Source organism: Microcaecilia unicolor, chromosome 5 (genome assembly GCF_901765095.1).
Source record: "Microcaecilia unicolor chromosome 5, aMicUni1.1, whole genome shotgun sequence".
Taxonomy (NCBI): domain Eukaryota; kingdom Metazoa; phylum Chordata; class Amphibia; order Gymnophiona; family Siphonopidae; genus Microcaecilia; species Microcaecilia unicolor.
Window position 1 is genome coordinate 119892638 of NC_044035.1, and position 25698 is coordinate 119918335.

General features: G+C 43.0%; 1 protein-coding gene across 1 annotated transcript in view; it reads right to left on the minus strand.

The window, feature by feature from the left end:
- DLG5 (discs large MAGUK scaffold protein 5) overlaps window positions 1-25698 on the minus strand; it is a 298386-nt gene that overhangs the window by 213720 nt on the left and 58968 nt on the right. The window contains 1 exon segment of the mRNA XM_030203236.1: window positions 6691-6874. Coding sequence (XP_030059096.1) covers window positions 6691-6874 — 184 coding nt within the window.

Consider the following 25698-nt stretch of genomic DNA (forward strand, 5'->3'; position numbering starts at 1 on the left):
TTTGTCTCATTAATCCATGCTTTTGAATATGAACTGTAATTTTGTTCTCTATAATAGTCTCTACCATTTTGCCTGGCACAGACGTCAGGCTCAGACCTATCTATAATTTCCCGGATCACCTCTGGAACCTTTTTTAAAAATCGGTGTTACATTGGCCACCCTCTAATCTTCCGTACCATGCTTGATTTTAAAGATAAATTATATATTTGGATATAATAGGCATTACTGAGACCTGGTGGAAGGAGGATAACCAGTGGGACACTGTCATACCGGGGTACAAAGTATATCGTAATGAAAGGGTAGACCGGACTGGTGGAGGGGTAGCATTGTATATTAAAGAGAGCCTTGACTCAGATAGATTACAAATTCAGCAGGACACAAATCACACCTTTGAATCACTGTGGGTTGAAATTCCATGTATAAAAGGGAAAAAAATGGTGATAGGAGTGTACTACCGTCCACCTCGCCAGGATGAGCAGGTAGACACAGAAATGATAAAAGAAATCAGAGACGCGAACAAAATGGGCAATGTGATAATAATGGGTGACTTCAATTATCCAAATATAGACTGGGTAAATGTAACATCGGGACACACTACAGAGATACAATTCCTTGATGAAATCAAGGACAGCTTTATGGAGCAACTGGTGCAGGAGCCGACGAGAGAAGGAAAAATTCTAGACTTGGTCCTTAGTGGAGCGCATGATCTGGTGAGGGACGTTATGGTACTGGGGCCGCTTGATAACAGTGACCATAATATGATCAGTTTTGACATCAACCTTGAAGTAACTGTACACAGAAAGTCAAATACGTTAGCGTTTAACTTTAAAAAAGGAGACTATAATAAAATGAGAAGAACGGTAAAAAAAAAAACTTAGGGGGGCAACTGAGAGAGTAAAAACTGTACAACAGGCGTGGACGCTGTTCAAAAATACCATCCTGGAGGCCCAGGCCATACATATTCCGCGAATTAGAAAAGAAAGACGGAAGTCCAAAAGACACCCGGCCTGGTTGAAAAGTGAGATGAAGGAAGCTATTAGGGCTAAAAGAAACGCCTTCAGAAAATGGAAGAAGGAACCGTCTGAAAATAACAAGAAACAGCATAAGGAGTGTCAAAGCAAATGCAAGGCGCAGATTAAGAAGGCCAAGAGGGAGTACGAAAAAAAGATAGCATTAGAGGCAAAAAAACATAGTAAAAATTTTTTTCGGTATATTAAAAGCAGGAAGCCGGCAAAAGAATCGGTTGGGCCACTGGATGACCGAGGGGTAAAAGGGGCGATCAAGGAAGACAAAGACGTAGCGGAGAGACTGAATGAATTCTTTGCTTTGGTCTTCACCGAGGAAGATTTGGGTGGGATACCGGTGTCGGAAATGGTATTTCAAGCGGACGAGTCGGAGAAACTTACTGATTTCACGGTAAACCTGGAGGACGTAATGGGGCAGTTCGGCAAACTGAAGAGTAGCAAATCTCCTGGACCGGATGGTATTCATCCTAGAGTACTGATAGAACTGAAAAACGAGCTTGCGGAGCTACTGCTAGTGATATGCAACTTATCCTTAAAATCGAGCGTGGTACCGGAAGATTGGAGGGTGGCCAATGTAACGCCCATTTTTAAAAAAGGCTCCAGGGGAGATCCGGGAAATTATAGACCGGTGAGTCTGACGTCGGTGCCGGGGAAAATGGTAGAGGCTATTATCAAAAACAAAATTACAGAGCACATCCGAGGACATGGATTACTGAGACCAAGTCAGCATGGCTTTTGTGTGGGGAAATCTTGCCTGACCAATTTACTTCAATTCTTTGAAGGAGTGAACAAACATGTGGACAAAGGGGAGTCGGTTGATATTGTGTATCTGGATTTTCAAAAGGCATTTGACAAGGTACCTCATGAAAGGCTACAGAGGAAATTGGAGGGTCATGGGATAGGAGGAAATGTCCTATTGTGGATTAAAAACTGGTTGAAGGCAGGGAGGAGATTAAAGATGGCGGACGCTACTCGCGAACGCTTACCGAGGACCTGCTGACTCTTGATTTTATTTCCTTTATTTTGACTCAATATGCCTCACACAAAAAGGAAGGGTTTGGTTAAGGGCTTACCAGCTGCGCCTAGAGCCACCCAAGCAGTTCAGCGGACCCTCGACGGGTTTTTCGCGAGTACTCCACGGAGCACGGAGGCGAGGAGCCCTGCTACGGAAGCGGTCGGAGGAGCGGCGGTTTCATTGGGGCTAGAGACAACGCTATCCTCGCCTGAATTGAACCCGCCTCCATGCCCAGCGGAGCTCTGGAGGGAGGCGGAGTCCTCGGAGGCGTCCGGAGTTGGCGTTGACGAAGCTGTAGCAGCTGGAGCCACCCCCGGAGAAACCGCTGAGGATTTTCATCTGGAGCCAGTTGCCCGTATGGAGGTCTCATTGGAGAGTATTTGGCTTATTCTACAAAATCTACAGAAAACAACTTCGAAAGCTGCCTTGGACACGGCGCTACTAGTGACCAAGGTAGACTTATTGCATGATTCCTTTGAAAAATTTAAGATAGAATCTGAAAAGCAAAAAGTTGTGTTTCATCAAGAACTTACCTCTTTAAAGGATACAACTGAAAGTTTGATGAAGGATAGACTTATTCTACATAATAAATTAGACAGAATTGAAAATTTTAATAGACGCCTCAATTTGAGGATACTAAATTTCCCTATAATGACAGAACTGGGTCCAATGGAGTTATTTAGAAAATATTTATGTGAAGTTCTTCATTATTCCTCAGACAATATTCCTCCGATTAATAAAATATACTATCTTCCAACGCCTCGTAAAACTGAGGAACTTCAGATAAAAAAAGTTCAACAGGATCTACAAACTCCAGGATTACAGGACTTGACAACATTTCTTGAGAACTCTTTGACTGAGATTCAATCTCGAGCTACTTTATTGGTATCTTTTATATTTGAACCTGATGTTAATTCCATTATGAAATTATTCTTTAAGAATTCTCAAAAATTGTTTTATGGAGCTCGAATATGGATTTATCCAGATGTTATAAAATCTACCCAAGAAAAGAGAAGGAAGTTTCTGTTGTTGAGAGAGGATGTTAAAAAGTTAGGAGCCAGTTTCTTACTGGCATATCCTTGTAAATGTTTTATAAAGTATCAGGATAATAAGTATATCTTCTTCGAACCGGAACAATTGAGAGATTTTGTTGAATTGAAAAAACTAGCTAATTAACTCTCTAAGATTTAGGTTCAATATAAGTTTAATATAACCGTGGATAGGACCAGGCCTTATTTCCTTTAAATTGGATTGTGTATAATTTCTCCTCATTTTTTCCTGTGCTCCTCTCTCTAAAGTTTGTGGTCTAAGAAAGGGAGACTAGTCTTTTTTTTTTTTTTTTTTCCTTTTTTCTTTATTAACTACTTAAATGATGTTGCAGGACTTGTTCCTCTGTATTACTTAAGCAAGGATATCTTGTATATTATTGTTTGAAATTATAAATAAATAAATAAATAAAAAAAAAAAAAAAAAAAAAAAAAAAACTGGTTGAAGGATAGGAAACAGAGAGTGGGGTTAAATGGGCAGTATTCACAATGGAGAAGGGTAGTTAGTGGGGTTCCTCAGGGGTCCGTGCTAGGACCGCTGCTTTTTAATATATTTATAAATGATTTAGAGATGGGAATAACTAGCGAGGTAATTAAATTTGCTGATGACACAAAGTTATTCAAAGTCGTTAAATCGCGACAGGATTGTGAAAAATTACAAGAGGACCTTACGAGACTGGGAGACTGGGCGGCTAAATGGCAGATGATGTTTAATGTGAGCAAGTGCAAGGTGATGCATGTGGGAAAAAAGAACCCGAATTATAGCTACGTCATGCAAGGTTCCACGTTAGGAGTTACGGACCAAGAAAGGGATCTGGGTGTCGTCGTCGATAACACACTGTAACCTTCTGCTCAGTGTGCTGCTGCGGCTAAGAAAGCGAATAGAATGTTGGGTATTATCAGGAAAGGTATGGAAAACAGGTGTGAGGATGTTATAATGCCGTTGTATCGCTCCATGGTGCGACCGCACCTTGAGTATTGTGTTCAATTCTGGTTGCCGCATCTCAAGAAAGATATAGTAGAATTGGAAAAGGTGCAGCGAAGGGCGACTAAAATGATAGCGGGGATGGGACGACTTCCCTATGAAGAAAGACTAAGGAGGCTAGGGCTATACAGCTTGGAGAAGAGACGGCTGAGGGGAGACATGATAGAGGTATATAAAATAATGAGTGGAGTGGAACAGGTGGATGTGAAGCGTCTGTTCACGCTTTCCAAAAATACTAGGACTAGGGGGCATGCGATGAAACTACAGTGTAGTAAATTTAAAACAAATCGGAGAAAATGTTTCTTCACCCAACGTGTAATTAAACTCTGGAATTCGTTGCCGGAGAAAGTGGTGAAGGCGGTTAGCTTAGCAGAGTTTAAAAAGGGGTTGGACGGTTTCCTAACGGACAAGTCCATAAACCGCTACTAAACGGACTTGGAAAACTCCAAAATTCCAGGAATAACATGTATAGAATGTTTGTACGTTTGGGAAGCTTGCCAGGTGCCCTTGGCCTGGATTGGCCGCTGTCGTGGACAGGATGCTGGGCTCGATGGACCCTTGGTCTTTCCCAGTATGGCATTACTTATGTACTTATATTACTAACAATAGTTCTGAAAGTTCATTTTTCAATTCTATCAATATTATGGGATGAATACTATCTGGTCCAGGCAATTTGCTACTCTTCAATTTGTTAAATTGACCCATTAAGATTGGAATCAGTTTCTCTAACTTGTCAGCTTTGAATACCATTTCTGCCACCGATATCTCTCCCAAATCTTCCTTGGAGAAGACCAAAGCAAAGAATTCATTTAATCTCTTCACTATGGCTTTGTCTTTCCTGAGTGCCCCTTTTATCCCTCGGTCATCTAGAAGTCCAACTGATTCTTTTGCTGGCTTCTTGCTTCTAATACACCTAAAAAATAAGGTTTTACTAGGTGTTTTTGCCTCCAATGCAATCTTTTCTTCAAAGTTTCTCTTTGCCTTCCTTATAAGTGCTTTGCATTTTATTTGCTATTCCTTATGCTGTTTCTTATTATTTCTGCAACCAATCATTTCTATTGGTGCATCTTCCAAAATTGATGTCTTTCAGGATCAATATTGAACCCAACTTTATTCAACATCATTTTGGCATCCCTTGCCATCCTTATACAGGATTTAGATATAAGTGCCTTCATTTACATAAATGATATCTAACTTCTTATAGCAAGTGATGATTCTCGGGACATAACCTTCCAAGGTAAGGTGGATACTGGTCTAGCGCATATTACTGCATGGCTGTCAGCATCAAAATTCAAATTAAATCCTTCTAAGTCTAAAGCTGTATGGTTCACTAGAAATAAAGCCACAGTCACCCTATCGACCCATAGTTGCAGAATCAAAAATTCCAGTTAAAGATATTTTTATTCACTAAGAGTATGGTTTGATGGTAACTTATTTTACTCTACAGACATCCTTTTTTCACCCTTCGGAAAAGTCATTCCTTATTCCGTTTTCTCAACCTCAAAGCCCTGAAGACATTGATTTATGAATTGGCAATTAGATTATTGTAATTCATTATTGGCAGGAACAACTCAAATTAACTTGAAGCGCATACAGCTTATAGAAAATACAGTGTGAAATTCACTCAAAACCTTACCCAGACCATTAATGGTGTGCTAAATTGTCTTCAGAGTCACATTCCGTGGCTAACTGAAAAGTGAAAAATAAAGCTACAAAATTCTCTCCCCCCCCCCCCTGCCCCGCCATTTCAAGTCCATTGATGTCTAATCCAACTGTGAAAGTTGAGAGCAGCCCTCCATTAGGAGTCACTCCATCAACTGTCTCAGTCATCGGATGCTGCACACATAATTCCTCCACACTAACCAGCTATTGCAGGGTGAGGAGGCTGCCTCCAATTTGAGGCTCAAAGTTGTGTTAGTGGCCAAATGAGATGTCAGTCCTTCTTCCACCAGAAGAACTCTCAGCAGCACAGCCCCTTCAGAAATGCACGGGTCAACGTCACACCAGATAAAAGAGCCCATCAAACCAAGCTGAAAAGCTATTCACCCAGCACCTGGATAGGTGCGGAGTTCACTCTTCCTCCTAGACAGAGTGGTAAATCAAAAATGAAAGTAAAGAGCACTGCGATCTTGGCATTCAGGCATTTGTCATCTAGATCCAATCCGACCCACCCACTTTTTCATGCCACAGTATTTTATTTTTAATGCACTGTTCAATTTGCTTCCTTCCTCTTTCTCAGAACTAAAACTTTACGAAAAAATCCCTGAGGTCTGATAAATGGAAAGAAGAGGCAAGCAGATTGCTAGTTTGTTCGTCCAATATACTACTGCTAGACGACTGAATGCTTTGAATGTCATCAATGCAGTGTGATGACAGCTCTACCAAATGTCAACCTTTCATGACATATGAACACTGCCACTTCATTAAAAGTGGACATTTTAGCAGAGCAGTCAAAGCTAGTGTTGGCAGGTCAATTATAAACTGTACATGTGAATTGGGACAACGTGCTAGAATGCCACGTTTTGCTCATCTACTAGTTTACAATGTCCACTGGCATGGATATATTTCATTTAAGTACTTTCTGCTTCTTTGAGAGATATGGTATAAAGTTCATGCCACCTGTTGCTGCTGGTTTCGCATGTCCACAACCTCCTTCTGATCTTCCTCATGAAGCCTCTTTAGCTCTTCACAGGACTGCTGTAAATGATTATGCTCACGTACTAACTGGGTGTTTTTTCTTTTCAGGTTGTCAATGTCCTCCTTCAGCTGTGACTGGTCACCCAGCAAACGACTGTGCAATGTACTGCAGAGCAAATAAAGAAGCTGTGTGTCAGGTACAAACATTTGTAATAGCCTCATATAAATGATACTGCAGTATTGGGGGAGTGGGGGGAGGGGCTCACAACCCTGTAATGTATGAAAAATACATCACTGATTCAATAAATGGGTCTTGTCTGAATGACTGCCTGGCACTATATTGGTTTTCGTTTAATGAATTGCCCACCCCACAGTCTCAGGACAAGTTATGAAATCTATGTCAAAGTAACAGGAGGAACATTCTGGGTCCTTGTTCCACAGTAGTGCTAATCAAGATAATGAGGTGATAAGTAATTTGGTAGACCAAGATAGGAAGTATTCTTTAAATTCAGAGGTAAGTATAAAAATGATCTTCTCAAGAAACAAAGTGCCTGTAACATTACCACATGCATTTGCTATCAATGGTACTCAATTACCATTGTTAATCACACTCATCTTTGATAAAGAACTGTCATTCCATCCTCATGCAACCTCAGTAATTTGAAAATACTTCTTTAAACTAAAATTAATTCGCTCCGTATGTAGTCTTTTCAAACAAGATGCATTAAAACCCTTCACCACAGATCTAGTCCTTACACACTTAGATTATTATAAATTCCAACAAAGAGATTCAGTCTTCAATTAATAAAAAATATGGTAATTAAACTGATAAACTAAAAAATGTAATCAAATAACTTATTCACTGTAAAAAAAAACAAACAAACAAACCACTGGCTACCCATTTCAACAAGGATTAGATTTAAAATTCTGAGTTTAATTCATAAAATACATAATACAGGATTACCTCATTTCCTAGCTAATGCTTTAATCCCATACACTTCCACCAGGAAGCTTCGATCACTTAACCAAAATCTTCTGGCAATACCTCCTTTCAAATTCATTAGGTTGGATACTATCTGACTAGCTATTTTCAGCATAGTCAGCCTTACATGCTAGAATGCAACCCTATGTACACGAAACAAAAAAATTCCATTTGTTCATTAAGAACATTTTGAAATGTTCCAAGAGATATGACATTTAAATTGATTTACTTTATGAATAACATATTTTCATGCAAATAATGCGCTCATCCTATATAATAAAAAGCACCTCCAACATTCTGAAGCTGACTCCGTGGCACTGTGGCAGTGTAGGGTTCGTAAGTCTGTAGTTCAGCGTTTCATTGGCTCTCATTGTCAACGAAGAACCGATCAGACAGAACGGAACTTGGAGGAGGGAAGTGGAGTGGATTGAATCTCTAACAAACAATCATATACAGGGAGGTACGAACATCAGTGGAGGCAAGAGCACAGAACGGAAGGGAAGACAAACAGTTAATCACTTTGTCACTCACACACATCACATCACATCACACACATACATACACACACACAATCACTTTGTGTATCTCTCTCTTACACTGTCTGTAAAGCACACTGTCACTCTCAGTCTCTCACATGGGCAACTGTATGTTGCATTCTCACGAGTAAGGAGCTCTTCTGATGTGACTGTTAAACTGATTGAAGGGCCTGAACAAGGAAAACGTTTACCACATTGTAACACAGTTTACACAAAAAATATTGTATATAAAGAAATCTTACACATGTAAACAACAATTATATTCAGAATACAACCGTGGAAACATTAATGGCAGGAACCCATTACATTGCTAGCGCCCGTTTCATTGTGTTAAGAAACTGACCTTTTTTTACTAGTGTATACATAATGCACACATGCATATAATGTACAGAAATAACACAATCAAGTAAAACAAACAAACAAACAAACAAAAAAAACAATATAGCACGCTCAAGCATATAATGTGCTATCACATAAGGCAGAACTGACACATCCATTCAAGGAACATAAAGATATAACACACAATGGAGCCACATATTTCGATTTTCACAGCTGTTACCAAAGTAAGAGAAAGGAATTTGTTAGGTAATTTGCATCCAGCATATACCATAATCCATGGTCGAGTGATGCATGCAACCAGTAAAAAACCATAAAACACACCCATGTATAACGTGCAGGTGACAAAACGTTTTGCCAAAAAAAAGTAAAGTATAACCCACATGTTAAATGTGTAAAAATGAAATATACCTTCTTAAAGTTTCAGAATTTTAATCCTTCTTCATCGACAATGCAAGCAGGACAGAGGAATCCTGTATTGATGTAAGGCCTGGATATTACAACTTTCTATCCTTAGTTTTATTCACTTCCTAGTACCACAAACTTTTTAGAGTCTATTTTCTGTTTCTGTACTATTGTTCTGGCAATAGACAACATGGGCCAGAGTACTTATAAGTACTGTTTTATTCAGCCCAAAAGTCAAATACTTTAAGACTGCATTTGAAAATGCATTACTTAAACTGATGGAGAGATATATAAACCAAAATGCACTAGAAAGATCTTGTAACTTCTGGAAATGAGTTCATGAGGCAGCAGTACAATTTTAAAGCTAGCTGTTTACAGTTAATAAAAAGGTATAAAATTGCAGATTAAAACTAGCAGGGCAATTTGATATATCTATGTTTTATTGTACCAAAAAAGAGAATGAATCATACTTGGCTCTCACACCTGTCATGGGATGGTTAAAGTCTCCTATTTAAATCTCAAACCTACAAAAGGTTCGCGGTTTCAGTTTTAGGTGTGGACTTGGTCTCCATTTTCTTTCCTCCTTTTTGTTTTGTCTTTTTAAAATATTTGGCTGTACTTTGTGTACTAAGTGTACTTAACTACTTCGTAAGACTGTAAGAAACAGAAATGAATACACCCTTGAAGGATGCTTCCTATATGCACAGTGAAGTGCAATGCTGGCCATCAGCTTCATAAGTTACCACCTTTCCATGACACATGGTCACACCCAACTGCACCATTAACAGCTATAACTGTAAGCACTACATAATACATCAAATGTGTCATACAGCAAACAATCATGGCTAAAACTGTACATAAAAGAAAAATAATTCAGAAAATGGAAAAAGAACCTAAATGAAAAAGAAAAAGAAGCTGGCCTTACAAGAAAACAAAACAAAACAAAATAAAATCTGTAGGTACATTCAAAGCTGGTAATAGAAATCAGTTGGATGCTAATATTAAAGTTTTTATATACAGTCATAACCTGTAGCTCTAGGTGATTTACAAGCAGAGCTGATAAGCTCCAATAAGTTACAATTAGAAGTTCTCTAATTTGCATAACATACCAAAAAACAACTCCAATCCAAATCGTTAGACAAAGCTGTCCTGGATTAAGTTCTATATCCATCAAAGGTATTTATTGAATAGTCAAGATTTCAAAAGTTTTTTGAATTTTAAACAATCCCTTTTACATCTAAGACCTGCTGGTAACAAACTTCATAAGCTAAGTATTACTGTACTAAAGAGATTTTTGCACATTGATACCAAACACACAAAAGAAACTGGTGGAAGCTGGAATTTATTATCATGGGTTGGTCTAATTAGCACCTAATAGGTCTATACTATCAACAGGGAAAACAAATAGGATAGGCAATCCTCATATATTAACTTCAAAGCAAAACAAAATTTTAAAGGTCATAAGGAGTAAATTGTAAGGGTCCCCAGGGATCTGTACTGGGACCACTGCTTTTTAATATATTTATATACGACCTGGAAACAGTAATGAGTGAGATGATTAAATGTGATGGCAACAGTTATTTGAAGTTGTTAAATCACAAGAGAATTGTGTAAAATTGAAAGAAGACCTTACAAGACTGGAAACTGGGTATCCAAATGGCAGATGAAATTTAATTCGATGCATGTAGGGAACAGAAACCCAAACTACTACATGATACAAGGTTCCACATTACAGGTCACCATCCCAGTTAAGAGTGCTACAAACAGTTAAGTAAGTCACTTTCACTGTACAGAATGCTTTATATTTCAAAACTAAGCAAAGAAAGTTAGAAAAAGGAACATTTAAAGCAAAAATACCTGCCAATATGCTGGACTCAGTTTTTATGCTGTTTCCTCAATGGCAACCAAATACTTCTCTATTTCATGTAGAGCTTTGTTCTGTAGGATTTCTTACTTCAGTGACAATAGTTGACTTTCAAACAGCACCTATTTTTCATTTCATTTCATATTTCTATACTAACTATACTCCCAAACATTGACTCAGGATGGTTTTCAACAAAGCTAATGCAATAAAAACCATAATTCAAAATTATAGTCTAGTACAATGAAATCTTAAAACTCCCTATTCCCATCTCCATTTCAACTCTCACTAGTAACAGTGGCAAAGTTAAAAGCACAATATTTCCTACTCTAAAAAAAAACAAACCTGCATTCTCTCTCAATGGAATAAAAGTAAAAATACTACACAAAACAAAATGCTAATACTCTGCAGCAAACTAAAATAACTTGGCGTGGATAACAAAATAAGATGGCTAACTGTATCTAGAGAATTACATAATACATTAAACTAATACCAGAGAAAATTACATTAAAAACTTTTTAAACAGGTAAGTTTTCACTAATTTTCTAAACCTCAAACAAACCAACCTCAGACCTAATATTTAAAGGAAGGGTATTTCAACACTTTGCAGCTTGATAGGGAAATGTAGTGGCATAGTGTCTCTTAAATTTTAATGATTTAACCAATGACTATCGGAGAGTCAGAGTCCTTCAAACCCAGCACTCCTTAATTAACTATTAATATGCTATGTGACATACATCTTTCCTCCCCCTATTATCTTAGTTCAGAAACAAAATTAGACATTTGGAAAACGTAGTGGAGGACCAAAAGGTCTAATGCTATAACTAGACCTTCCAAGTCAGCTATGCTACATGTCACAGCCATGCCATACAAAGAATCCTTCTTTCAGTAAGCATTGTGCCTAACTTAATTTAAAATTTCCACTTAAGCAGTTTTAGTTCCGTTGGTATATCAATATTTTTCAGGGATGTAGTAACCCTTATATTTGGCATATGCACTGTTGAGTTTACATCTTTAAAAAGGATGGTTTATAGCAGTTAAAGGCTATCATGGAGCCACAGTACCACACGACAACTTTTGCTTTTGGGCCTCCATCTTGGAGTAAGAACTGTGCAGATGTCAGGACTCATGCCTCCATACCAGAAGGTACCTATGTCGTCTGTGATCATTTCAGTTTTTCAGTTAGGTTGAACTACTTTCATTGTTAGTTGTTTTTTTTTTTTCTTATGTACTTCTCTATGCTCTCATTTCCATTTTCTGTTTCTTCTGGCTTCCTGTCTTCTTCACTTTCTCCTTCTATATCCATCGATGACCTTGAGCCATTTATTTCATCATTTACTCCATTCCTCTCTTCTGCCTTTTTATCTAGGTAGATATCATCCCTCCTCTGGTCTTCAATTTCTCTCTTTTCACCTTTCACTGTACCTATTTCTCTTCTTCCCCAGCATCATCCCCTGCATATGCCCTTGCTTCTCCTCCCACACAGGAACTCTCATACTAGTTCTCAGCCCCTCAGCCTCCAGCTCCCTTCTTCCAGCCCCTAATTAGCTCCCAGCTTCTACCTGCCTCAGCATCAATCTCCAGCTTCCAGTGCCCAGCTACAACATCAGTACCCTACCCCAGCAGCAGTGGCAACATGTTCTCCCCTACAGCTGGGCTGTTCCTCCTCTTCTTCGAGCTGCCAGGCAGATTTGAAACTTGAAACTAGGCTCTTCCTATCTCCTGCCAGGGCAGCTAAAAGAAGAGGAGCAGCACAGCTGCAAGAGGGAAGAACATACTCCCACTATGTGAAGAGAGAAACCAATGAAGCAGGCTTTCAGTGACCCTTAGTTTGAGTATTTCAAGCCAGTGCTTCACTCCTTAAGTTGACCCTGGGGCCACAAGAATATCAAGGCTTGCAGCATCTCTCACAGACACATCAACTTTGTTTAAAAAATATAAAAATGACCTGTCATTAAAGTTATCACTGAATAATATTTTTTTTAAGTAAGGGAGCCTGGAAAGAAATGGGGCTAGGACATCCATTAAGCAAAAGAAGGCTATCTATATGGGAAGTATACATAAAATCCTTATCATCCGGAGCCCGCAGCTGGGTTCTTACTTCACTTTGATGGAACTCGGGGATCATGATGTGGACCCTTTCCTTCCCCTCCCCTTCTCTCCTTTATTGTGGATATATTCAGGTTTTGATGTTCATTGTCATTTGGAAGTTGGGGATGAAATGCTTATCTTTCTGACTATCCGGATGGCTTGACTGTGTAAACGGGGCACATAGGAATATGGGGTTGGGAGATGGATGACATGGTAAGTGTGGGGGGTTTCTGAAAGTCGTATCATAAAATGTAGATGGCTGGTACTATGCTTTTATGGGCCCTTTTACAAAGCTGCGGGAGGGCTAACCTTATGGCACTACCGACAATTGGCATACACCAAATTCCGTGGTAGAAAATATTTTCTACTTTCTTTCACAGGGGGCATTCCTGGCAGTAATCAGCAGTGTGGCCACACTGGTGCACACTGCATGGTTACCACACGGGTAGTGAGTGAGCCCTTACCGCTAAGTCAATGGCTGACAGTAAGGCCTCAGGCAGTAAACAGGTGCACACTAGTTTGCGCACACCCATTTCCTGGCCTATTAAAAAATGGCCTTTTTCCCAGCCATGGTAAAAAGTGATTCAGCGTGCGCCCAAAAGACATGCCCACACAACCGCAGGCCATGTTTAACCGCAGCTTTGCAAAAGAACTCCTTAATTTGTCTATGGTACAAACTATGCAAGGTCATCAATAAAAAATTATTTCAAGTAAAGTATGGGAGTCAAATTAGAATAAAAAATACACAGTACAATAAAAACTATAAAACTATCATAGGTAAAAATGTGTTCAAACACCTTTGATATTTTCAACAACAACATAAACTCTGAACAGTTAACCTTATGGCATCCAAATATAACATAAAACTGTGCTAAGTCTATATATTACATTAAAGGATTCCATTTTTGGATCATGTAAAAGAAATGCCACTCAGCAGTTATTCTCTCATATTTACGAGAAATACAAACTAGCTGACTCCAGTTAGCAAAAGACAACTCATAGATCTCTCAACTTCTGAAGAATAAGTTTTATGGCCAAAGTTAATACAAAGGTTAATGTCTTATACAGAGATATCAACATTTCAAAACCTGTCTCCAAATAACACCATGGGTTAATGGTTCATTAATAGCATCCATGATTTGTGCCCACACATCTGCCCAACAGGACATTAAATCAGAGTAATAGAATAGCTTATAAGAAAATGTTCCAATGTAAGATTTACAAGATCTGCATTTCACAGTATACATATTTAACTTCAATCGTTTAACAGGTGTCCAGAAGGCCTCATAAGCTACAAAGAACATAAGTCTGTGTAACAGATGCAGAGACACACAAATAACCTTATGCCAAAATAAGCACCACCGAGCATTTGCCCCAGGTCTTTTTCCGAAACTCATTCAAGACCTTGCATAAGCTTGGTCCCACACTATGCAAGAATACAGCTCAGCAATGTGATCCTACCCTTGAACGCAGACACCTTTTTTTTTTTTAATCTAAACCTGTCAGTCAGTCAACCCCTAGAAGGGAGAAGTTTATTTTATTTGCCTGGATGACAATCCTAAGCTGTACCCATCAGGGGAAAAAAACAATTTGCCAAGCCAAATTCACACTGCAAAAGTTTTAATTCTATTCTGCTGAATTATCAAGCCAAATGTCCATTTAACAGACCAAGATGGCCAGCAAAACACTTTTTCCTTTATGCAGAGCAGATTAGGCCAGAGAGGGATACCCTTAGCGTAATCATCTGCAATTCTATGCTCCAACTTCCTAAAGGCTTCTAGCATCCTCCTAAGCACCTCCTTCACCCCTGCTGCAAAAGCCCTCAGAAAAGGTGATAGAAAGTCCTCTTTCAATCATAACCAAGGTGGTTTATATCAGCTTCTATATTCAGAAACCATTAACGGCCATGATACAATATAAAAGCTGAGTGAGAAGCTCAATGGAGTGGAGGAGTGGCCTAGTGGTTAGGGTGGTGGACTTTGGTCCTGGGGAACTGAGGAACTGAGTTCAATTCCCACTTCAGGCACAGGCAGCTCCTTGTGACTCTGGGCAAGTCACTTAACCCTCCATTGCCCCATGTAAGCCGCATTGAGCCTGCCATGGGTGGGAAAGCGCGGGATACAAATGTAACAAAAAAAAAAAAATAACTGGGATACCGAATTGCCCCTACTTATTCTAGATGCCTTTAATATACACAAAACAATTCTGGAAGGCTTTTTTTAACCTGTAAGGACTCTACTATTATATGCTCCAGTTTAAAATGTGTCCGGCAAAGAACAAGGAGCATACTTAAATAATTTACTTTGGGTGTTTAGTCAATTTTAATGTATCTAACTACCCCCACCAAGTGAGATACAGAGATGACCAGTGATATATTAGGTTACAAACAGTGTCTTAATACTAGCTTGCTGTTGTGCTCCACCAATTCCTGAAGGGTTCTACCATACCACTTTCCCAAATACATGAGAGGTTTCTCCTACCAGATTGGTGGGTAGGACTGCACACAGGCTTTAGTCACCTGGATAGAAGGAAACCTATGGATTCGGCCCAATTCAGTTTATAGCTCGAAAGACTGGAATACCCTATAATGATATCAAATCACAACTGGCAAGGACTTAGTAATAAGAAAACATAGACTATCATCTGCATATAGTGGAAATTTACACTCTATTGTTCGAGTTCCAACACCCAAAATTCGGGAGTCTTGTTGTTTAGCTATAGCAAAGGGATCCGGCGCTACAGAGCAACCTTGTCTAGTTCCACAAAATAAGTGAAGGATTTGGGGCTGTAAACTATTAACCATCAACTTAGAAGTGGAAGAGGAATATAAGATCTTAACCTCAGTGATAAAATTAAGCCGAAATCAAAGCCAGTCTAAAACAAGAAAAAGAAGCTACAATGTCATCTTATCATAAGAATAAGGGTCTGACCAATGGCCCATCTAGCCCAGTATGCTGCTTCCAACAGTGGTCAAGCCAGGTCACAAGTACCTGACAGAAACTCAATTAGTAGCAACATTCCATGCTACCAAGGCAATCAGTGGTTTCCCCCATGTCCATCTCAATAAGAGACTATGGACTTTTCCTCCAGGAACCTGTCCAAATCTCTTTTTAAACCCAGATACATTAACTGCTATTACCACATCCCCCAGCAGCGAGTTCTACAGCTTAATTATTCTTTGAGTGAAAAAATATTTCCTCCTATTTGTTTTAAAAGTATTTCCATGTAATTTCATTGAGTGTTCCCTGGTCTTTGTACTTTTTTAAAGAGTGAAAAATTGATTCACTTCTACCCGTTCTACACCACTCAGGATTTTATAGACCTCAATCATATCCCCCCTCAGCCATCTCCTTTCCAAGCTGAAGAGCTCTAACCTCTTTAGCCTTTCCTCATATAGGAGGAGCTCCATCCCCTTTATCATTTTGGTCACTCTTCTTTGAGCCTTTTCTAATTCCGCTATATCTTTTTTGAGATATGGTGATAAAAATTGAATGCAATACTCAAGGTGAGGTCGCACCATGGAGCAATACAGAAGCATTATAATATTCTTGGTCTTATTTTGCATCCATTTCCTAATTATTCCTAGTATCCTGTTTGCTTTTTTGTCACCACTGTACACTGGGCAGAAGAATTCAGCGTATTGTCTACAAGGACACCTAGGTCTTTGTTCTTGAGTGCTGACTCCTAAGGTGGACCCTAGCATCAGATAACTATGATTTGGATTATTCTTTCCAATGTGCGCCGCTTTGCATTTGTTCACATTAAATTTCATCTGCCTAGAACCTAGGTTTAGGGCGGGCAGAGAAAATGCTACATTTGTCAGATGGGAAAAGAGGGGAGTGGAGAGATTTCGGGATGTGCTGCATGGGAATGGGATGTGGAATTTTGAGATGTGTGCCCGGTATGGGATCCCGGAGGGTGACGGATTTGCACACATACAATTAAAACATTTTATAGGCAAGCAGGGATGGAAGGGAGGATACCCCCGGGAAAGGGAAAGTCTGGAAAACCTGTGGACATTGTTGGGGAAAGTTCCAAAATCTATTTCAGTGTTATATCGGTTCTTTCAAGGGGATGAAGATAAGGCATACCCATTCCAGAGAGCATGGGAAAGGGATTTGCAATGCCAATTTACAGAGCGAGAATGGGAAGTTATATGTGGGGAAGTACAGAAAGCCTTGGTTTGTGTATTAATACAGGAGAATGCATATAAAGTACTTACGAGGTGGTACTACACACCAGAGAGGTTGAAAAAGATGTATCCAAGGACATCGGATGGGTGTTGGAGATGCAAAGCACAGAAAGGCACATTTCTCCATGTGTGGTATCATTTTGGCAAGCAGTAATGAAAATGTTGGCCCGAACCATGGGAGTGCCTCTGGTGTGTGGCCTGCAAGAGTGTTTATTGGGAATGTATAATGAGTGGGAGGTGTGAGAGGAAAGTAAACTGATGCGATGGGGACTAGCAGCGGCTAAGTGTCTTATTGCAAGCTGCTGGAAATCAGTAGACCCTCCAGATATAGGGGATTGGAAGGTTAAAGTGAAACTTTTGTGGCATATGGAGCGTTTAACGGTTTATAGGAGGGAGGGCGAACTTAAGCGCAAAAGGGGATGGGAACGACTTCAGCAAATGATTGAGGGATTCTAGAGGAGTCTGAGACACATTCCAGGGAAGGGGGAGGGGGAGGGGAGGGGAAGGGGGAGGGTCTTGGGGGTAATGTAGAGTCTACCACCTGTGTAAGGTAAGAGAATAACTAATATGGGCAAAACACAGGGGGCAACATGGTTGGAGGGAATTGTTTAAAAGAAATAGTTGGAAATAAAAGGGGTGTGTTGTTGATTTGTATTATCAGGCAGAAGGAAAGTCTGTATGTTGAGCCAAAGTCATGAGACGGACAAAAAATTGTTGTTGTATATTTAATGGTTTGACGGTTACAAATGTAAACATAAGGAAAATGCAATAAAAATGTAAAGGGAAAAAAAATTTTCATCTGCCATTTGGATGCCCAGTCTTCCAGTTTCCACATATGTGTTTTCACAACTTTGATTCATTTTGTGTCATCTGCAAATTTAATCACCTCACTCGTTGCTCCATTTTTCAGATGCTTATAATTACGTTAAACAGCACCAATCCAGTACAGATCCCGGCTGCACTCTACTATCTACCCTTCTCCATTGAGGAAAAATGGCCATTTAACCCTACCCTCTGTTTTCTGCCCAATAACCAATTCCTAATCCACAGAAGGACACGGCCTCCTTTCCCATGACTTTTTAATTTTCTCAGGAGTCTTTCATGAGGAACTTTGTCAAAAGCTTTCTGAAAATCTAGATACACCACATCAACTGACTCATCTTTATCCACATTTATTTAAGCCTTCAAAGAAATGAAGCAAATTGGTGAGGCAAGAATTCCCTTGTCTGAACCCATGCTGACTCTGTCCCATTAAATCATGTCTGTCTGTGTGTTCTGTAATTTTATAATAGTTTCACTATTTTCCCCAGCCGTGAAATCAGGCTTACCGGTCTGATTTCCCAGATCCCCCATGGAACTCTTTTTAAAAAAATCTGCATTACATTGGCCACCTTCCAATCTTCAGGTACTACGGATAATTTTAGCGACAGGTTACAGTTCACAAAGAGCAGCAATTTCATGTTCGAGTTCTTTCAGTACCCTGGGGTGTATGCCATCCGGTCCAGGTGATTTATCACTCTAACTAGTCGATTTGGCCCACGTCCATCTTTCGACACAAATCGGAAGATGGGCGTCCTTCTCACAGGGTCGTCCAAATCGGTATAATCAAAAGTCGATTTTGGACGTCCCCCAACTGCTTTCCGTCGCAGGGATGGCCAAAGTTCAAGGGGGTGTATCGGAGGCGTGGTGAAGGCGGGACTTGGGAATGCCTAACACATGGACTTCCTCGACCCATAATGGAAAAAAAAAAAGGTCATCCCTGACGAGCACTTGGATGACTTTACCTGGTACTGTTTTTCTTACGACCAAGGCACAAAAAGGTGGCCGAAATGACCAGATGACCACCGGAGAGAATTGGGGATAAACCTGCTCTTACTCCCCCCCAATGCTCACTAACCCCCTCCCACCCTCAAAAAACATCTTTAAAAATATTTTTTGCCAGGCTCAGATGTCATACTTAGCTCCATCACAGCAGTATGCAGGTCCCTGGAGCAGTTTTAGTGGGTGCAGTGCACTTCAGGCAGGCGGACCCAGGCCCATCCCCCTTCCTACCTGTTATGTTTGTGCAGGAAACAGCAAGCCCTCCAAAACCCACCACAAACCCACTGTAAGCACATCTAGGTGCCCCCTTCACCTGTAAGGGCTATGGTAGTGGTGTACAGTTGTGGGTAGTGGGTTTTATGTGGGGGTTGAGGGGCTCAGCACACAAGGTAAGGGAGCTATGTTCCAGGGACCATTTTATGAAGTCCACTGCAGTGCCCCCTAGAGTGCCCGGTTGGTGTCCTGGCATGTCAGGGGGACCAATGCACTAGAAATGCTGGCTCCTCCCACGACTAAAGGGCTTGCATTTGGTCATTTCTGAGATCGGCGTCCTTGGTTTCCATTATCACCGAAAATCAGAAACGACTAAGTCTAGGGACGACCATCTCTAAGGATGACCTAAATTTCAAGATTTGGGCGTCCCCGATCGTATTTTTCAAACGAAAAATGGACATCCATCTTGTTGCAATAATACGGGTTTCCCCGCCCCTCCATCAGGACGTTTTGTGAGGACGTCCTCAACTAAACTTGGACGTCCCTTTCGATCATGCCCTTCTATGTCTTTTAGGTTCACAGAGATTTCTTTCAGTTCCTCCACATCGTAACCCTTGAAAATCATTTCCGGTACAGGTAGATCTTACATCTTCTTCCATAAAGAACAAAGAAAAGAATCCACTCGATCTCTCTGCTAGGTCCTTGTCCTCCCTGAGTGCTCCTTTTCCTCCTTCATGATCTAATGGTCCCACAGATTCCCTCACAGGCTGCTTCTGATGTACCTGAAAAACAGACCTAGAAGGGGGCAGTATGGATAGGGGCATGAGCTAAAACATTACAGAGAAAAAGGACATTATCTGCAGTCCCTCTATCCACTATGAAACCATTTGGGTCCCTATGAGTAAGATTAGATAGGACTTTCCCCAACCTCAGAGACAGAACCTCAGCATAAATCTTGCAGTCCATATTAATAAGCAAGATGGGTCTGTTATTTGCAATTAGGGCAGGGTCTTTACCAGGTTAAGGTATTACAATAATATGGGCTTCAGGTGAAGTACACTGTTCGCCCCCAACTCTCAGAGAAGGTGTATTAAAACTCCAAAGGAGAGCTACATGACCCAAGTGAAGAGCCATTACCTTAATTGCCTACAGGATTTCAGCTAGGATAATTTCCTGCTCTAACATTTCCCTCTGGGGAGCAGATAAGAAAAGGATGATCTAAGCAGGTCAAAAAGGCATCAACAGTTTCCCTGGACAAGGAAAATTCTGGCAAATACAAACCTCTGACAAAATTCATCATGTCTAGTACAGGGCATACTAGACCATGGCAAGTAGGTACCCTTTCCCAATTCCACTTCCCCTTAAGGTACTGTGCTAGCAGCTGAACTGTTTTCTTTGATTCTGCCTAATAGTGAGCTTTATGATTAAATAAAATACATTAAATTTAAAAAAAAAAAGCATGCCTGTTGACTATGCAATTTTTGAAATATCAGGAGAATCATGGTGTGCTTTGTACCAATTGGTCTTTGCTCTAGCTTCTTAATTTGAACTTCCCCTTGTTTAAGGGTCCACTGTCTCTCCTTTTCTGAATTGAATAGGCCAAGATTCCCCCCCCCCCCCTCCCCTTATTGTAGCCTTAAAGGCTTCTCACCAGTTTAGCACTGAAGTTTCAAGAGGAGAATTCACCTAAAAGTAGTGTTGACAAATCTGAAGTATATGATTCTTAAAAATTAAGATCTTCTAACAACTTGGTATTAAAATGTCAAGAAAGGATCCATTCCCCAGGATCAGGGTGTACAATCATTAAAGAGCTTGCAGCATGGTCTGAGAAGGTAAAATTATGTATCATACCTGATAATTTTCTTTCCATTAATCATAGCTGATCAATACATAGACTGGTGGGTTGTGTCCATCTACCAGCAGGTGGAGATAGAGAGCAATCCTTTTGCCTCCCTATATGTGGTCATTTGCTGCCGGAAACTCCTCAGTATGTCGATATTCAAGCACTTAGAGAATTACACCCACGAAGGGACACTCTGCCCAGCTCACCACCGCCGAAACGGGGGAGGGGAATTAACCCAGCTCATCCCCACACAAGTGGGGGAGGGGAATCCGTCCAGCTCATCCCCGCGGAGCGGGGGAGGGACACCACACCCGCCGATGCGGGGGAATCTGGCTTATCCTGCAACCGCAACCACGGGAGGAGCTGACTGACCCTAACACCGCCGAAGCGGGAGGGGTACAAAGCTGCCCTACAGCCGCACGAAGCGAGAGGGAGCGCCGGCAGAATTTAAGTCTCAATCCAACCCCGTAAAACGGAGGGGAGAGGAATGCAGCAGCTCACTGTAACACAAACTCGTCTCAACTCTTGAAGAATCCAATTGAAAAAACTTGAACACGAAGTCCTCCTGAACAGGAACTGAAGACTAAACTTGAACCTGAAATGCAACCAGAATATAAACAGTACAGATATCTGGGAGGGGCTATGGATTGATCAGCTATGATTAATGGAAAGAAAATTATCAGGTATGATACATAATTTTACCTTCCATATCATCATGCTGATCAATCCATAGACTGGTGGGATGTACCGAAGCAGTACTCACCCAGGGCGGGACATTGAAATCCCTGACCGCAACACTGAAGCTCCAAACCGGGCCTCCGCCCGAGCAGCCACAGTCAAGCGGTAATGTCTGGAGAAGGTATGGGCCGATGCCCAAGTTGCCGCCTTGCAAATCTCTTCCAAGGAGACGGGCCCGGCCTCTGCCATCGAGGCCGCCTGAGCTCTAGTAGAGTGAGCCTTCAGCTGGATAGGCGGCACCTTCCCCGCGGCCACATAAGCCGCTGCAATGGCTTCCTTGACCCATCTTGCCACTGTAGGCTTAGCAGCCTGCAGACCCTTACGAGGACCTGCAAACAGGACAAACAGATGATCCGACTTCCGGAAATCATTGGTCACTTCCAAGTATCTGATGATGACTCGTCTCACATCCAGATATTTGAGAGCAGAGTATTCCTCTGGGTAGTCCTCCCTACGAAAGGAAGGGAGACAGAGCTGCTGATTCACATGGAAGCGAGAAACAATCTTGGGCAGCAAGGAAGGCACTGTGCGAATAGACACTCCTGCCTCAGTGAACTGCAGAAAGGGCTCTCGACATGAGAGTGCCTGGAGCTCGGAAACTCTTCTGGCTGAAGTGATAGCCACCAAAAAGACTGCTTTCAACGTCAGGTCTTTCAGAGATGCCCTCGACAAGGGTTCAAAAGGCGGCTTCTGCAAGGCTCTTAGCACCAGGTTGAGATTCCATGCAGGCACCACTGAGCGCAGAGGAGGGCGCAGGTGATTAACTCCCTTGAGAAAACGCACCACATCTGGCTGCGAAGCCAGGGAAGCACCCTTCAGGCGGCCCCTGAAGCAAGCCAGAGCCGCTACCTGGACTTTAAGAGAACAGAGCGACAGGCCTTTCTCCAGACCTTTTTGCAGGAACGCCAACACTGAAGAAATTGGAGCAGTGAAGGGAGAAAGTGAGCCTGCTTCACACCACGCTGCAAAGGTACGCCAAACCCTGGCGTAAGTAGTAGAAGTAGAGCGCTTCCTCGCTCTCAGCATAGTGGCGATGACCTTGTCTGAGAAGCCCTTCTTCCTCAGACGCTGCCGCTCAATAGCCAGGCCGTAAGACCAAAGGGGGAGGGATCCTCCATCACCACGGGACCCTGATGCAACAGGCCCTGCTCCACTGGCAGCCGCAGAGGATCGTCCACTGAGAGCCTGATCAAGTCCGCATACCAGGGACGTCTGGGCCAGTCCGGACCCACCAGGATTATCCGGCCCGGATGCTTTGCCACCCGGTCTAGCACCCTGCCCAACATGGGCCAGGGCGGGAACACATAGAGAAGCTCCTGTGTCGGCCACTGTTGGAGAAGAGCATCTACTCCCAGGGATCGAGGGTCCCGTCCTCTGCTGAAAAAGCGCGGCACTTGGCAATTGGCCAATGACGCCATCAGATCTAGGCTCGGCTGGCCCCAGCGCTTCGTGATGCCCAAGAACGCCCGAGCCGATAACTGCCACTCTCCGGGATCCAAGGTATGGCGACTGAGAAAGTCCGCCTTGACATTCATGACTCCGGCAATGTGGGCCGCCGACAGCTGTTCCAGGTTCGCTTCCGCCCACTGGCATAGATTCATGGCCTCTTTGGCTAGAGGGGCGCTCTTGGTACCTCCCTGGCGGTTGACATAGGCCACAGCCGTGGCATTGTCCGACAGGACCCGTACTGGCTTCAACGCCAGTACCGGGAGGAACTCCAAAAGCGCCAACCGAATGGCTCTGAGTTCTAGGAGGTTGATAGACCACTTTGCCTCTGCAGGAGACCAGAGCCCCTGCGCTGTCCTTCCCAAGCAGTGGGCTCCCCAGCCCGTCAAAGAGGCGTCCGTCGTGACGACAATCCACTCCGGGGTCACAAGAGACATTCCTGCAGACAACTTGTCTGTCTTCAGCCACCAGCTCAGCGCCTTGCGCACTGCTGGGTCCAAGGGAAGGCGCACAGCATAATCCTCCGACACCGGAGTCCAGCGCTGCAGCAGAGAGTGTTGTAGTGGTCTCATATGAGCCCTGGCCCAGGGCACTACTTCCATCGTGGCCGTCATAGAGCCCAACAGCTGCACATAGTCCCAAGCCCGAAGAGGAGAGGCTACTAGGAACTGGTCCACCTGAGCCTGAAGTTTGACAATCCGATTGTCCGGCAGGAACACTCTGCCCACTTGGGTGTCGAATCGAACTCCCAGATACTCCAGGGACTGAGTCGGGCGCAGCTGGCTTTTCTCCCAGTTGATGATCCACCCCAGGGAGCTCAAAAGAGCAATCACCCGGTCCACAGCTTTGCTGCACTCTGCATAAGAGTGGGCTCGGATCAACCAGTCGTCCAGATAAGGATGGACTTGTACTCCTTCCTTTCGCAGGAAGGCCGCGATGACCACCATTACTTTGGAGAAGGTCCGCGGAGCAGTAGCCAACCCAAACGGGAGGGCTCTGAACTGGAAGTGTCGGCCCAGGACTGCAAAACGCAGAAAGCGTTGATGAGGAGGCCAGATGGGAATATGCAAGTACGCTTCCTTGATGTCCAAGGATGCCAGGAACTCCCCTGCTTTCACTGCCGCTATAACAGAGCGGAGAGTCTCCATGCGAAAGTGTCGAACTTTCAAGGCCCGATTGACCCCTTTGAGGTCGAGGATAGGCCGTACAGAACCTCCTTTGGTACCACAAAGTAAATGGAGTAACGTCCCTTGCCAAGCTGATTTTCTGGCACCGGAACGACCGCACCCAGACGGATCAGATTGTCCAAGGTCTGCTGCACTGCCACAGCTTTGACCGGAGACTTGCAGGGAGAGAGTACAAACCCTTCTCTTAAGGGTCGGCAGAACTCTAGCTTGTAGCCATCTCTGATGACTTCCAGCACCCAAGCGTCTGAAGTTACCCTGGTCCACTCGCCCAGAAACGAGGACAGGCGTCCTCCAATCTGCACTGGGCCATGGACCAGGGCCCCGTCATTGGGTACGAGACCCTGGGGGAGGACCGGAGGGCGCACCTCCAGGACAGCGGTCTCTGCGAAAGGAATGCTGCTTGGGGGAGAAGTTCCTCTTGAAGGAAGAAGGGGCAGAGGAGCCCGACTTGCCCGGGCGGTACCGACGGGCTTCCTGAAACCGTCCTCTGGAGTTACCGGGGCGAGCACTGGCCCGAGCCCTGACCTCTGGTAACCTCTTGCCCTTAGACGTGCCAAGATCGGTCACAATTTTGTCCAGCTCAACCCCAAAGAGCAGCTTGCCTTTAAAAGGCAACTTAGCCAGGCGGGACTTAGATGCGTGGTCAGCAGACCAATGCTTCAGCCAAAGCCACCGCCGCGCAGAGGCTGTCTGAGCCATACCTTTAGCCGAGGCTCGCAAGACATCATACAGTAAGTCTGCCAAATAAGCCAGGCCCGATTCCAGGGCCGGCCAGTCAGCCCTCAAGGAAGGATCCGAGGGGGAAGTCCGCTGCACAATCGTCAGGCACGCCCTGGCCACATAGGAGCCGCAAACTGAGGCCTGCAAACTTAAAGCAGCCGCCTCGAAGGACGACCTTAAGGCCGCCTCCAATCTTCTGTCTTGGGCGTCCTTTAGGGCCGTGCCACCTTCCACCTGCAACGCCGTTTTCTTAGTCACCGCAGTGATTAAAGAATCCACGGTAGGCCAAAGAAAGGCCTCACGTTCACTTTCAGGCAAAGGATAGAGGCGGGACATAGCCCTAGCCACTTTGAGGCTCGCTTCCAGGACATCCCATTGAGCCAAAATCAATGTGTGCATGACATCATGCACTTGGAAGATTTTAGGCGGGCGCTTCGTCCCCAGCAAAATGGCGGAGCCAACAGGGGCTGAGGGAGAGACGTCCTCCGGAGAGGAAATCTTCAAAATGCTCATGGCCTGCATTAACAGGTTGGGCAAGTCCTCTGAGCGAAAGATCCGCGCTGCAGAGGGGTCATCCGCTCCATCCGAGCGGGAATCTGTCTCCTCCAAGGAATCCCCA